Source organism: Chelonia mydas, chromosome 16 (genome assembly GCF_015237465.2).
Source record: "Chelonia mydas isolate rCheMyd1 chromosome 16, rCheMyd1.pri.v2, whole genome shotgun sequence".
NCBI lineage: Eukaryota > Metazoa > Chordata > Testudines > Cheloniidae > Chelonia > Chelonia mydas.
In genome coordinates, this window is record NC_057857.1 from 7121599 (window position 1) to 7136957 (window position 15359).

The window sequence follows — 15359 nt, forward strand, 5'->3', positions numbered from 1 at the left end:
TGGTTTTTGAATGTTATAATTCTTGACATCTGATTTGTGTCCATTTATTCTTTTACATAGAGACTGTCCAGTTTGGCCAATGTACATGGCAGAGGGGCATTGCTGGCACATGATGGCATATATCACATTGGTAGATGTGCAGGTGAACGAGCCTCTGATAGTGTGGCTGATGGGATTAGGCCCTATGATGATGTCCCCTGAATAGATATGTGGACAGAGCTGGCAACGGGCTTTGTTGCAAGGATAGGTTCCTGGGTTAGTATTTGCTCTGCTTGCAATTTCTGTGGATTGCTTTGTTTTACAGCCCTAGACCCACAAACACAGTTCTCTTACCAAACGCCACTTCCTTAGCGAAGTCAATGCTGAGGAAGTCATAGTAAAAGATACTAGTCACAGGGTACCAGGCCTCCTCCACTGACCTGCTCATTCAGCAAGTTAAAAAACCTGTGTAAAGTTGCTGAAGTTCCTCCAGTGTGTCGTGGAAGGTGCTGCTCTTTAACTCTGCCCAAGATATTAGGCAGATGGGAGTATCCATCTAGAGAGGGAACTTTTGGGAGCTGGGACAGAGGAGGACCTGGAGGGAAATTCTAAGGAGAAGCAAGTTTGGGGTGGATGCTTTGGGTGAGGTTCACTTTGTGGTGTTGTATTTTGTTACTAGTAAAGCCAAACCCTGGGCAGCGGTTGTGTTTGGGAAGCAACTCAGGGTCTGTGTGCTGTGAGGAGGACAGAGGAAGGAGCCATCTGATTTACGGTGCTGTTCTGAAAGAGAGAGCATGTGATATAGGTGAAACACGTCTGTACTAAGTTGTCACATCACATAACTCCCAACGTCCTACCGGCCTCTATCCTTATGACTGCTGGACCCTGACCGTCCTGATTAGGGTTGACTCTTTTGTTAGTTTGTCTGATGTGGGGACACACATGATCCATGACACTGTGATGTTAGTACATCATGTTGCATCAATACCTCGTCACTGCTCAACGTGGTCCCATGTTCACAAACCCGAAAGACTTGAGACTTAGGACTGCTCTTCAAGTGATGTCCACAGGAGGGTGAATAGTCTTGAGAAGATCTGACTTGTGAGCTCACTAAACATGAGGCCAGTCAAAAAGTGGGAAGTAAGACTTCTCCCCCTCTAATCAGTCACTTGTTTCTGAAAAGAGCAAATAGAAATTTATTTTGTTCCTGCTCTGATAGAAATCCAGTGTAGAATGTACATGGGGCTTCCATTCAAAAAAAGTTGTTTTTCTGAGGACTTTTAATAAACTAATAACACGTTTCAGAGTAGCAGCCGTGTTAGTCTGTATTCGCAAAAAGAAAAGGAGGACTTGTGGCACCTTAGAGACTAACACATTTGTTAGTCTCCAAGATGCCACAAGGATGCCTTTTCTTTTTAATAAACTAATAGAGTCTGTAATAAGATTACGTTAAAAATAAAGTTCCTCATAATAGCAATGAGTTCACCATTCTTGGCCTAAATCAGACCTGGCATAAGCACACGCATCTCCACAGAGTTCCATGTACTTATGCCAGGTCTGAATTTAGCCTATTGAGTCTAATGGTGTCTGCATGACATACCCCCGAGTTTCACTCTTTGCAGCACTCACCTTGGCCAGCATGTCAGGTAGTCCACAGCATAATGCATTCCAGTCTCTCGTTTATCAACTTCAGGTTCTAAACGATTGTGCTCCTTCAGCAGAGCCAGCTGGCGGCAAATCTCACAAACACCGGGGCACACCTCTTTGTATCATTTCTTCATAGTCTTTGCTTCAGTTGCAAACATGAAGTTTACACTCAAATCTAAGCCAGGCTGTTGGATTTTAGTTTTCACTGTAACGTAATGTATCTAGCTGGGTGGAATAAGGCTTGAAGAAGCTACAGATAAAGACCTGCATTATTGGGGCATGCAGTCCATCGTCCTGCCAAAAGAAGATCGTTCTATATTGTACGTTTACTACTCCTTGGCTCATTTAAAGGTAAACTGGACAAAGTGACAAGGGTTCCATTACTTCCCTTGGGAGACTATTCCACAGCCTACGGGACCTCACAGTCACAGACCACTTCTTTCCTTAATTTATCCCAGTACCCCGCATTTAGTACCCCTTTCTACAGAGTTAAATTATTCCTCTTCCTCCTATTTCAGATACATCATATTCCCTTTGAGTTGTCACTTAGCCATATTTAACTCTTGTCTTCTTCTCCCTCCCCACCCCATTCCTAAACATTCCCGCAGCTCTTCTCTGAACTACCTTCAACTTGTACGTATCTTTTGGATACTGAGGTGTCCAGTGATATTCCAGGTGGAGTCACACCTGAGCCATCTAGAAAGGCACTTTCTACTTCCCTGTCCTGTCACGTGATGCCTTTACATATGCGCCCAATTATATTGGACTCATTGGGTACCTTGTAAAACTGCAGACTCATCTATCATTTGCTCTTTGCGATCACCTTCCAGTCTCCGTCAGCACCTCTGCTTCCTGGAGTTCTCCCTCCCGCTGACTGAATGTCTCTAATTACTTTGCACTCAGATGCATTAATCTGCATTTTCCCCAGTTGAATCTCATTTTGCTCTTTTCTGCTCATATTTCTAATCTCTCTGACCCTTTGTATTATTTCTCCTTTCAATTTTGTGTCTTTTCATTAGTTTAGCAGCATTCACTACCTCTTCCGTATAATTAATAAAGATATTTTAAGACTGTTGTTAACATCCATCTCTCTAGTATCTCTCTAGATAGCTCCCTCAAGTAATAGGTTCTTTGCTGTTTCGTCTGTTTCTTTAGCCAAATCTAAGATGATTTAAATTGTCTTTTCAAGTAGGATTTTGTGAGATACTCTATCAGATACTTTATTAAATCCAAGTGCACAGTTATGCTTAAGAATGTAAAGAAAATTACCATTTAAAATGCCAAAGTCTTGTGAGGTTCGCCAGTCCCTTCTTTAAAAAACCCTCTGACAATTCAGTATTGTACGGTAATAAGCCAAAACACTGTAGAACTATTTATACAAGCCCTGGCCTTTTGGATTGTTGCTGTAGAATACTGCATAGTGTAGTTTCATGTGGATGGAATTTGCCCGACTCTAGTAAGTAAAAGCCCAACTGGTTCCATGCTTTGGCTTCAGTCAATACTAAGTTCATACATTACTGGAAAGCATCATCAACTCTGCCAATTTTGGAGACAGTTCATATAAACATGGAAAACAAAAAATGTATACCAAGTTTTTTCATGTGTATTATGTGTATTTCATGTGTAGTTTTAACTGTGTTGACACAGTGGATGAAATCCTGACCCCACTGAAATCCATTGGAGTTTTGCCAGCGTCTTCAGTGGAGCCATGATTTCACACAGATGAGTTGCAGATCAGTGCATAATTGCCTTAAGTCCTGGCATTGATGAGTGAGTGTCTGAGACATGGTAATGGCATACGGCCTCTTTCACTGCTGGTACGATGGTACTACAATATATGCTTACGCCTATGCAGATCTTGGGTCCAGGTTGGAGTGGATGGCAACAATTGCTCTCCAGATACTCTCCACTGCAAGCAAGTGGGTGGGGACTGGGCAGAGAGGTGTGGGCAAAGCCAATGCTCTGCCGTCTTACTTGTCTGAGGAGGTGGCTCGGTGAGAGGAGAGAAGCAAGCTGCAACCTTTCTAAGGTTTTAATAACTTGTTTTCTTCCTTGGAGCAAGAAGGGCACAAGGGAGTAATTATGACTCTCGGTGCTGCCCCTTATTCAATGCTGAGTCTAAAGTCTCAGTCTAGTTGGGTGGTATGGTGAGCTGAGGCTGTGGCAAACGTCCACGCCCACTGCCTCCCAGTCAGGGAGCTTTACGATGACAATGCAACTGATCCAGGGTTGAGCGCTGCTTTTTCCCTTTTTGCAGAGGAGGTGATGCTGGCAGAAGAAGACAAGAATGCTGAAGAGAAGTCCCCTCTGGACGGTAGGTTGTTTTGCCTTGTACTTTTCCTCTTGCAATAGAGGAGAGGTTTATATGCCATTTGCAGATGTGGTTTTCACTGTGACCTAGCGGGTACAAGCACCATATCTTTGCATGCAGCTGAAAATTCCGATCCCAGCCTTGGAGCAAAGACAGCTAAAATTCCCTCTTCCTGTGTAGGACTTCTTCAAAGTTTCAGGTGGACAATCAGCAGCTATGAGACACGTCTTTCTGGGATGGGGTGCCACCCCTGGGATATGCCAGACTCCCAGTGTAATTGTGGGGGTCTGGTGTGCACAGGGCCCCCTACCAGCCTCTGGGTTGCATGGAGGGATGTGTCTACTTGTAGCCTCGAGGGGAAAGCTGCAGTGTGGATGCCAGCAAAATAAATAAAGGCAGGGCTCTAAATCACGGTTTTCAAAAGGATTTGACAAAGAGACTAAGACCCCTGTTACTTTTAAGCAGTAAGACATAGCAGGGTGTGGTGATCTTATCTAATCTCACGACTCATAGGGGCCTCATGTTAGCAGGAGAACTCAAGGGAGTACGATTTCCAAAACAGGTGCCGTGAGACTATGGAGAGTGTTTTCCCCCTGCCTCTGACATCAAGCTCTTAGGATGTTACAGACAGTGAACGTTCAGTTAAAGACTCTTCCCTCTCCCTTTTCTGACCATCTTTCGTCCTCCTGTGTCTCCTCCTTTTCCCTTCCCTCCCCGTCCCTCCCCTTCTCTTTTTTTGTTTCTCCTCCCATTCACTGTCAGGGAGGGCCGCCTCCGAAGGGCCAGTTCAGCAAGGCACAGCACCGGCGGAGACTGGCGGCAGCAGCTACAACAGTGAGTGGATTGCAAATCAACAGGGGGTTAGGTGGCACAGTGGGGTGATGCTTTTTGCTCGTGGCCTCAGATCCTGAGTACCATAGGTCACTAGGAACAAGGTTTGTCTGAATCCTCCATGGCCACTGGTCCACCATTCGAAAGGATCACAAAATCTAGCGTGCTTTGGAGTGGTTGGTGATCTGCACGCAGGAGAGGCCCAGGAGTGGAAAAGCAGGGGGTAGGGCAGGTCAGGTTGGAGGTGCTTTGGCAGAGCTTTGGGGTGGGAGGGAAGTTTTGCACGGTGCTTGGCGGGAGCCAGTGCTGTTGGTGCCTCATTGTAATGAGCACCTGGTTTGGAGGAATAGCTTTACAAGGTGGGAGTTCTATAAATAAAACAGAGATGGACTTAGGTCACAGCATTCAGACCCAGATATTTAATGCCCCAAAGCTGGGGCCTGTTGGTGTCTAGGATTTATGTTCAGCCTGTTATAAAGTCGGTATATGCAAAAATTGGATCCAGATCCCAGTTCCGATTAGAACCCTTCACCCTCCAAAGTTCGGATACTTGTGAATCTGGGGGGGTTGCTGTGAGCCCATCTCTAAAGTGAACTAACTATGTAATCATTTATAAGAAGGATTTTGATGCTGAGGAGGTGGTGCACCCATTATTCAATCATAGCCATGCAGCTGGTGTAGGATAAGGATCCCCTGTTCACATTACCCTAAACCCCAATTATCCTCAAGACAGTTCTGACATAGCAGATTTCCTATAGGTCTCTAGTGGACAGTTTGTATCACCACACCATGGAGTGTCTTACTGCTGGTATCAAATGGTGCTTAATCATTATATGGTTTTTAAACTTTTATCAAAACGGTATCAACATATTTTCTGATAGTTTGCAAGGTTCCAAGGCAGGTGGTCTAAGGCTCAGAGCCGGGTTTGCGAGGCAGCAATTCCGCTTTGCCACTGACATGTTCAATGGCCTGGGGCAAATCAGGTAATCTTTCCGTGCCGCAGTTTCTCCATCGGTAAAACAGGGATAGTGATATTTACCTACCTCACAAAAGGGGTTGCTGGGTCAGGCTTATGTTTTCAAAGAGTTTTGACGTCCCCAGATGGAAGGTATTGCAGAGTGGGTGTCATTAAAAAGACATTCACCATGGGATATTATCTGCTTACCCGTGGTATTTCCTGTGCTTAGGGCAACATACAGTGGCAAACTTTCTCTACTGGAATAGAGTGAATGCTGACGTTTTAATGGTGCATGCGGTAGAATGTGAATATGTTAACAGACAATAGCACAACTATCCCATATCTCCTCATGGCTCAATTAACCAAGCCAAATCTCTCTTCTGCACATGCCTTTGTTTCATCTAAATATCACTCCAGTAGCTGTGCATGAACAATGGTGGCATGCCCTGCCTCTGAGCTCTAAGAAGCTACCAGATATTTGTCTTTCCTGCTGCCTTTCCACTTCAGTTGCATTGAGACATGGGTGAACAGAAGTCCTGCCTGGCAAACTTTCAAGATTTAGCAGGTTAAATAAATAATGACCCGGGCATCAAAGCAAGCAGAGGCCACAGTACAAAGCTGTAGGTTGATCCATTTGCTATGGCTTATCCGTATATGGCAGCTTTTAGCTGGCATTGGGAAGGAAATACAGGCCTCGGAGAGTGAGCGGTGGAGAGAGGATTGACTACACAATGTTTATAGTGCTTTTTATTTTTTAAATTTGCATGCAGTGTTGAAAAGAGCTACAATAAAGAAGAGCAAAAATGACCTGATTCATGCTGAAGAGGGGGAGGACCATTTCACAGACATTTGCTCCGTTGGTGAGTACTGGCCCTGCTTTCTCTGACGGTGTTAAGAACTCGGGCAAAGTGCTTTCGTGTCACACTCCTCTGAGCTATTCCTTTGTTTCAACAGATGGCACTTAATTGCTAGAACCCATGGACATTTCAGCATCTGGTCCTTAACCAGTGTGCAAGGGAGTGGGAGAGGAGCCAGGAGCGCTCCTCCACACTTTTGCACTCCTGCTTGAGAGCCAGATGCAATCCCAGTCCTTGCCGTTACAGAGCCCTTGGAGGAGTCATTCCTGCATCAGGCACAATCACTCTGGGTCTCCTTTTTGGGAAATGCTCCTTCATGCATATACCACCCGCTATGTTAGGCTGGGCCTTAAAGTGTTCTCTAGCCTCATCTCTTGTGGGGAGGCGAGGGAATGGACAAAGATCCAAGCTCATAAATGAACAGTGTTCCCTGATGAACACATGGCTGACTTCTTTAAAGAATGGCTTGTATTCTGGATGGTCTCAGGGAAACCCTAGACTGGGTGTCTCTGCTTGCTCTATAACCTTTACCCTAGCAATGTCTCTTGTTGCAGATCTCCACATTGCTAAGCCAGATGTGGAGATGAAGGGCGCACAAATGGTCACCCCATGCGCACATGCATAAATCAGGTGCAGTGTGCACCATTATATACCTGTCTCAGACCCTTTCCATGACCACAGAATCTTCCAATACATAAAGCAGGAATGTGATAGGGTCCAGAAACCCTACTTGCTTTCCAGAAAATGGGAATTAATTCTCTTCTTAGACCTCACACAGGCAGACAGGGTGGAGTGATGAGACTGGGCTGGAGGGCTGCAAGCTCAGGCAACTCTCTGCTGCTTGAGCACCAGCATAGGGAAGGCCTTTGAGATGATAAATTTCCACCTCGAGTGGTGGCCAGGCTGGACTATAGCCCCAAGCTGGGAACATGTCCTGATTATTTTCTGGTAAATCATTTTGCCCTCTCCCCTCTAACCATCCTGAATGAACCCCTAAGAAGAAACTTTGCTGAGTGTGTCTTGATTTTAGTTTGCTGCTAAAGCAGCAGCTACTCTCAGCCAGCTTCTAATGCATTACCATGCTACCACAGACACTAAGAAGCAGCAGATCATGAGCTTTTAATGATGCCCATTGAAAATGGAAGCATAAATGGTACTTTTCCATGTGCATGTACAAATGTGAATGCACCATGCACACTCACCTCCACTCTTTGAAAATTTGGCACTTAATGGTCTGAGGGCTTGTCAACATGGCAAGTTGCTGCGTGGCAAACCAGGGTGTGAATCTAGAGCACCCTAGCTTGCCACACACTAATGTCCCATGTGTATGCTGCTATAATGCAGTGAAAGTCCCGAAGTGAGGCTTGGCGTACAACTAATTGAAAGTACAATGAGCCTAGCTGCTTCTGGGACTTTCACTGTGCTGTAGCATTGTCCACATGGGATGCTACTGCACAACAAGCTGGTGTACTGTAAAATCACACCATGGCTTGTTGTGCGGTTACTTGCTATGTAAACAGGCCCCAAGAGATTCAAAGGTTTTGGTTTTCTTAAATGAGCAGCGGATTATTCCAGGTGAGTGCTGTATAGCACATTGGTGTGACTCTGCAACCCACCATCCCATCCTTGGGAATCCACCCGGATTAGCCACAAAGCAGTTGAACGGCTCAGCCTGCTGAAACTAGTAGGAATTTTTTGTTGCTGGAGAAATCAGAACATCAGTGTGTGTGTGTATTTTGGAGTGAGGTGGAGTTGCTGTGTGGGTGGCAGGAGGTCCACACTGCTACAGCATTCCCTTATTGCCACGAGGTCATACAGGGAGCTTTTAATCTATTTCTAAGTCCTCTCGGGCTCCAGGAACTTGTGACGCATGAGCAATTCTCTGCATCTAGCGCCTCACGCAGCAGATCTGGTGGAAGCAGGAGCACTTGCACTCATGGATAATCTGATGCTGAAATGAGACCCATCTACTGAGCGTATGGTCAGGAAAATATCTGCGATGCCCCCTTTTCTGTGTGACTGGTTCCCCCGGTTGGGAAGAGTGTGTTTGGTAAAGCATGGCACATGGTGGAGAAGAAGAAACAAACACAGCAGTGAAAACTAAAACTGCTACAGGCTGTGGAAGAGAGATTTTACCCTCCTGAAATGCATGAAACTCTGCATATGATAAATAATCAAAACATACTGGGGTTTATGGATAAAGTGAGGATTTAATGAGGGTTTTTTCCAATGTTTTCCTTATGCTGTAGTAACATATCTCTCTGATGTGACTTAAAGGCCTTAGAAGAACTAACAATCTAATTACAAAGTGTGATGTAAATGTGCTGACCAGTGCAGTAGTTGCACTGATGAGCCTCTTGCCAGCTGTTACCTGCACAAGTTGCTCTGTAATTCAATTAATAGTGCCTCCAGGAACCTTATAGCCACATTGGAAAGCTGTAGAACAATAAACATCAGTCACAGTGTGCTTTCTGAAATAATAGTTTAATCCACACTTCTATTTTCTCCCTTCTCTTTGTGTTCTTTCTGTGCTGATAAAACCCCAGTGGTAGATCCTGGCTGCCTTGTGATAGGAACATTAGGTACTGGGATGGAAACATTAGCACTGGAATATCCAGCCAGTTCAGCACTCTGACTGCCTAATGTCTGGTATGGTTTTCCAAGGAAAGGGCAAAATTCTGCTCAGAGGCACATGACAAATCTGTATTCTCTTCTTGGGCCAAATAGCACTCTGATTTACACCGGAGGGCGGGGGGTTCACTTCAGAGAAGTTGCTCCAGAATTTGGTTATCTCAGAGCGGTGTCCACATGAAGAGCAATCGGGATGTAAGCTGAGTGGAATATCCGTGTGCACATCTCCTGGGCAGCTTTGACAGCAGAGGTTTGCCGTAGGTTCCCGAGAGGTCTGGATTTACAGAATAACATCAGAACTCTGACACAGCTTTCTTCTTGGCCTCTGGTTAATTCTGTTGCCTTGAAGGGCAATATAAACAGTGAGATATTCTTCAGCATGGAAGGAGATGTTATAAAACTAATAGCACTACTATCAAACACCAGGCATTTCTACAGTGCCCGTCACTGTAGGGTGGACGCTTTAATCTAGAACGCCTTTCTCCTTTCAAGTGTCTGTTTTTAAACATTTGACTCTTAATCAGGATTTCAGACAAGATGTGAAAGGCAGGCATAAGAGGCAGAGCAAATGGGAGTCAGCACACCTGCCAGAGAGCACTGAGGTCAAATCCTGCTCTGTTCTGTGCAGGCGTATGAGGTGAGAGAGGGATGTAGGGAGCTTCTTCCCTCCGCACGAGCACTGGGGCAGGATCTTCGCCACGCAGGGTATTGGGAGGAGACACCGGCTTCCGCACTGGCTAGCACTCCCCAGCTTCAAAGGGATTCAGTCTGCCAGGCTCGGGAGTGGGGGTGAGCCTCTGCCCCATCCAGCTAGCCAGTGTCCGTGCTGCTGTGAGCAGAAGACGCTAGCTGGGGTTGCATCTTTCTCCTTTCTGAAGGAGAAATAAAGGGTGCTCAGCATTACTTCCCTGCACCCCGGCCAGTGCAGTGATGGGGGGCAGGGCAGCGATCGTGTACGTTCTCGGTCCCAGCATTCCTGACGGCCCGAGCTGGATTGCACGGGGCAGTCAGCGCACCACTCGCACTGTAGAGCCACAGGGTGCCTGCAGCCAACTCCACGGCGCTCAGGCTCGCTGGCGGGGGAGAGGGGGTTAGACTCCTGTCACAAATAACAGAGTAAGTGTCGTGGTGCCCATAGCTTGTAACCTGACCAGTCAGAGCTCAGGATTTAAGAGATTAGCTAGGATTTTTGGAGTGATTTACAGGGGCTGGGTGCCTAATTCACTGTGAAAGGCAATGGGAGCTGAGCATCTGACACCATTAGGCTCTTTTCGAATTCTAGTGTTAATCCGTTGGGATGGTCTGGGCAAATCGGTGTCTCTTGCAGCTCATTGTAAATATGGCCAAGTTTGTGCTTAGCTGCATTTCCAGAGAGGGGGAAGGTTCTTCGGTTTGGATCCTCAAAGGTATCTGGACATCTAACTCTCAGTCATTTCAGTTGGGCATCTACATACTTTTGAGGATCTGGGCCCTTTGTGGTTGTGATTTCAAGTTTCTCACTCCCCCATTATCGTCCTGATTTTAGTGTGATGATAATCCCTTGTGTCCTCCAATGCCCAGGGTCTCCATTTGCCCGGGCCAGTCTGAAGAGCGGAAAGAATGAGAGCTCCTCATATTTCCGGAGGAAAGAGAAGATGTTCCGGTTCTTCATCCGGCGCATGGTGAAAGCACAAAGCTTCTACTGGATCGTCCTGTGTGTCGTCACCCTGAACACTCTGTGCGTCGCCATGGTGCATTATGACCAGCCAGAGGGGCTCACCACTGCTTTGTGTAAGTGCCAGGGATCAGAGTCATGTTCCATCCGGTCCTCCCACTCCTGAGTGCTCTGAGCACTAGCCCCATGTTGCCATTAACACCTGCAGCCTTGAGGCCTTTTTGTAATTTCTTATGCCTCATCCAGGAGTTTCACAAATAAATTACTAAGTAGCTCCAAGAAACACCAGAGAAAGTGGACATTGTGCTATAAAAAACAGCCCAAGACACATCTTTAACTTGTAATGGTCAGCCACAAACTTAGCGAACATCACAGGAGGATTTTTGGGGGGGCTTGTGGATTGGGAAAAAACATTTACTTGGGTCCCTCCCAGCAGCTTTATACATTTCTCGAGCTGTCTTCCCCTGCGGCTGTCCAGAGACCCTCACAATTCAACCCCCACCCAGGAGATGTATAGCTTGTTCTCAGATTTTCCCTATGTTCAATACACTAGGCCATTTTTTATAGTAAAACATATGAAGATAATATAGACACTGAAGCCCTCTTGATATCAACTTGTGCAATGGACAGTTCCACTTAATAGCAACATTATTCCCTGCACTAAAACATTTTACACTAATTCAGTCCAATTGTGCCAATTAATAGCAAACCCTCTCTGAATGTGCACTTGTACAGAAAGTGGCTTTCCATGAGAGCACTTGCCTTAATAAGCCAGGCGTGGCCAATGAGGAGAAATGTAATAGTACCCTCCAGTGAATCACACACTGAAAATATATCTGTACACATATAAGCAGTAACACAGGACAGGTGGGTGATTATATCATATGCCTGCGCATGTTAGGTGTGTTTTAGCCCGATGTCTTCGGTCACCCGTTAACATGGGCATGCAGTACTGTACAAAGGCCCTTGGAGTGTTATTGCTTTTTTAAAGTGTGTAATGTTGTTTTATTTTGTAACGAATAGCCAATGAATCCTGCTTTCTGCAGTTAGATCCTTTATACAGGTAAACTCTTCCTCAGATGATCGCCTTCTTGCTTTCACAATGCCCCCCCCCCACCTTTTTTTTTAATTTTTTTTTTTTTTTTTTTACAAAAGTAGGAGTGGCCCTGCTCATCTAAAGGTTGCAAGATTTGACCCAAAACCACCTGAAAAATTGCAGTTTGGATAAACTGAGAATTTAAGCATACAGTAACAGTGGGGATTTCGGACACCATCAATTTCTCCCTGAGAGGTTGGGGAAGGTTGAGTTTATTATGAGGTGGAATAGCAGAGCTGCATTGTCTGTATGTATCTGACAAAGAATTCAAGTCAGATGGCTAGACATTGAATAGAAGATGATGTGTTTTAAAACCTATCACAGAGTCAAAGCAACTGCTGAGCAGAAGGTCAGTTGTAGGGCCCTGATTCTGGCTTCATAATGGTTTAAAGGTATGGTCAGTGAAGATATATCGGTGTAAAATGTTTGTGAGAGAGATCACAGTTAGACCCTCGAAGTTTAGTTCTATGGCAGGAGAGCTCATGGGTATCATGAATGTGAAGGTGGTAATGGGGTCTTAGACCCCAACAGTTTAGAGAGTTGAACAGCATGTCCATATCCTGTAATTGAGTTCCCCCATGTACTGTTCTCTCCCCCATCCTAGAGTCCCTCTTTGCAGAGGGACATTGTGAAAATGGTGCTGTAAGTCAGATGGTCAAATTGCATGATGCACTTTCCAAGATTTCCCTTTGGCTTTGGAGCCCTTGTCCCCAATCCTGCTTCCACTGAAGTCCCCTGCAAAACTCCCATGGGGATCTGGCCCCAGATCTTCAGCTCTGAGGGTGACATTTTCAGAAGAGCTCAGCACCGGCAGCTGGGGCCAGATTTTCAGAAGAGCTCAGCGTGCACATGCCGATGAAGAGCGCACAGCAAACACACACTCACTCTGTGTGTAGAACCTTACGCTGAGCACTAAAAGTTCCGCAGTGCACTGCAGGGTTCATACAGACAGTTAGTGCGCAGTATGCGGAGGTGCTGTAAATCTGTATCCCGGCCTGCTGTGCGCTAACTCTTCATATAGACAAGCCCGGCATGTTTGATGTATGTATCAAAATGGGAACTGCTGAATGCTGAGCACTTTTGAAAATTTGGCCCCAGTTGTGCAGGCTGCACCTTTGGAAACCTGGCCCTTAGTGTGAAGATCAGAGGAGCTAGAGGTGGACTCTTGGCACAGTTTCATCAGCTTCATGCTTCTGGGTCTCAGTCCAGCAAGGTAAGAAGTACACTGGCTGGGACGAAGAGATCATTTAAGCATTTGCTTGATTTTACGCCTAAGTAGTCCCATTGGGTGAAATCCTGCGCCCGTTAAAGTCAATGACAAAACTCCATTTGACTTCAATGGGGCCTGGTCTTCACCCGCTGAGTTTCATGGGGCTGTTTAAAGTTAAGCATGTGCTTAAGTGCTTTGCTGGATTGGGCCAGAATGCTCAGCATCTTGAATGATCGAGCCCTTGCGCCAATATGTGAAGGTCAGACGTGGATTATCAATTCGTGGCAAATTTTTCCAAACCAGAAAAAAAAAAAAATTAAATAAGATGTATAAAACAGAATAACTTAGGAACTAAGTCTTCCTATCTTAAAATAATAATAATAATAAAAAAGATTAACTTTTGAAGTCTTTCCTTTCCCACAGACTAAAAGGGTGAAGCTACGGGTTACTGTGTCTTCAAAGAGCTCCTGCTAATATTTACTAAAATATTTAATAATACCAGGTAACTGAAAGCTATAATGAGGGTTGGGTGAAAGGGAGAAAAAAGTCCTTTCAACTCTTCTCCTCTATCAGCATTTAGAGGGGAAAATAGAGACAGAAGACACAGGAAATTAGTCCTGCCTATTCTTTTTCTGAATTAAACAGCAGAAATAATAGATTAGCGTAGCATGGCAATTAGAAATCTCAGATTTAGGATTTCTTCTCAAATTGAGACTAAATGGCTAGAAAAATGTTTTTAGGTCTTTTGTTCTAACCAGAAGATTTTAGATTTTAGATTTCCAAGTTTGCTTTCTGGAACTGACTTATGCAGTAACATTTCTGAGGGAATGTTTAAAAAGGAATGTGAACTGAAATCCATTTCATTTTGATATCCAAGCTCACATTGAAGGAATGTTCATGTTAAGTGGAATTAAAGATGCATTTCCTGGTGGGGAGAAAAAAATCTAGGATAAAGGTGAGAAGTTAAGGGTCCAACTTATCTCAGTGGGGGCAATATGGGGCACACTCCAACCCCACTGAAATGCCGACTGTGCCATGACAGCAGTAACAGTTGAGAAGAGGAGTCTACCAGAAATGACCTCCTATTATAAGTCAGAGGCCAAGTGATTAATGATTTTGGGTCACTTAGTTCTGGGCTCCCAACTTGAGACACCTTCAAGCGGCCTGATTTTCAGAAATTCTCCAACACCTGCTCTCTGAAAACCAGGCTCCTTTGCGGAGTCTGAAATTGAGCACCCAGAAATGGAAGCACCCAAAACCACAAGATGCTTTTGAAAATCTTGACCAGGTGCTCTAATCTGTGCATTTAGGATGCTACCCAACTGGGAATCACAGCTGACCCCTGTGATTGATTGATTTTCAATAGGAACAGCAGAGAAATTCTTTTCTCAGTCATATCTGTTCCTTGACTCTAAATGTTCAGTAACTTCCCAACCAGAGATGCTCTTTCTTATTTCTGTCCTATATAGTTTTCTGTGGTTTGCATGATCATTTCCTATGACACCTTCGTTATATCATTTGCAGGCCAGAGACCTTTGTATAGCTTCCCCTGCCCACAAATAAATCCCTGGATGGTGCTAAGGAAACACTGGTGGAAATGGGCCATGTGCTATTAGAAACAGCAGCCTGACACATTCTTGGCATGAGACTGTGGAAATTAGAAGTGGGTCCCAAGCCAAAACTCTAGATCCGAACCCCCACAAACTTGGTGGCCATTCAGATCCATGCGTGAGCTTTGCATCTCTAGCCTCTCTCTAGTTAGAATATTATAAGCTGTGTAGATTGGGGACAATCGGAGAAAAGGAGCCTTGGACATGGAGAATGAACATCAGCCATAGAAATGCTAAGTGCAAGTGTCATAGCTTGTAACTCTAGCCTCATTTCATAGGCTGGAGAGGACGATATTTCAATTAAGGAAGGGTATAATGGTTAGATGAACCTGAACCTTGAGATGAAAGTCCAGCTGAGCTCAGATCCAACATTTTCTAAAGTTCCAACACGCATGGTTAACTCCTTGTTCATAATTTTCATTTGCTTTTGCACCTTCTGTCTTTGGCTGAGACCAGTAGCAGAAGTGCCAGCATGCTGTGTGCAGTATTTCCAGCCTGTCTCTTAGCATTGAGTAAAGAGGGGGAAAAAACCCTCTTCCTTTAAGATGGTTCAGCGCTTCAGAAATACCGATAGA

The 15359-nt window shown here is 45.1% G+C and overlaps 1 protein-coding gene across 14 annotated transcripts in view; it reads left to right on the plus strand.

Moving 5' to 3' along the window:
- The window catches only part of CACNA1B (calcium voltage-gated channel subunit alpha1 B), a 466872-nt gene that overhangs the window by 272761 nt on the left and 178752 nt on the right, over nt 1-15359 (plus strand). For 12 of the 14 annotated variants that reach the window (XM_043530418.1, XM_043530423.1, XM_043530432.1 and 9 more), the window contains exons 9-12: nt 3884-3940; nt 4700-4771; nt 6497-6586; nt 10775-10984. In XM_043530418.1, the coding sequence (XP_043386353.1) occupies nt 3884-3940; nt 4700-4771; nt 6497-6586; nt 10775-10984 (429 nt within the window). The remainder of the gene's footprint in view (nt 1-3883; nt 3941-4699; nt 4772-6496; nt 6587-10774; nt 10985-15359) is intronic. The other 2 variants (XM_043530426.1, XM_043530429.1) reach the window with 1 other exon arrangement.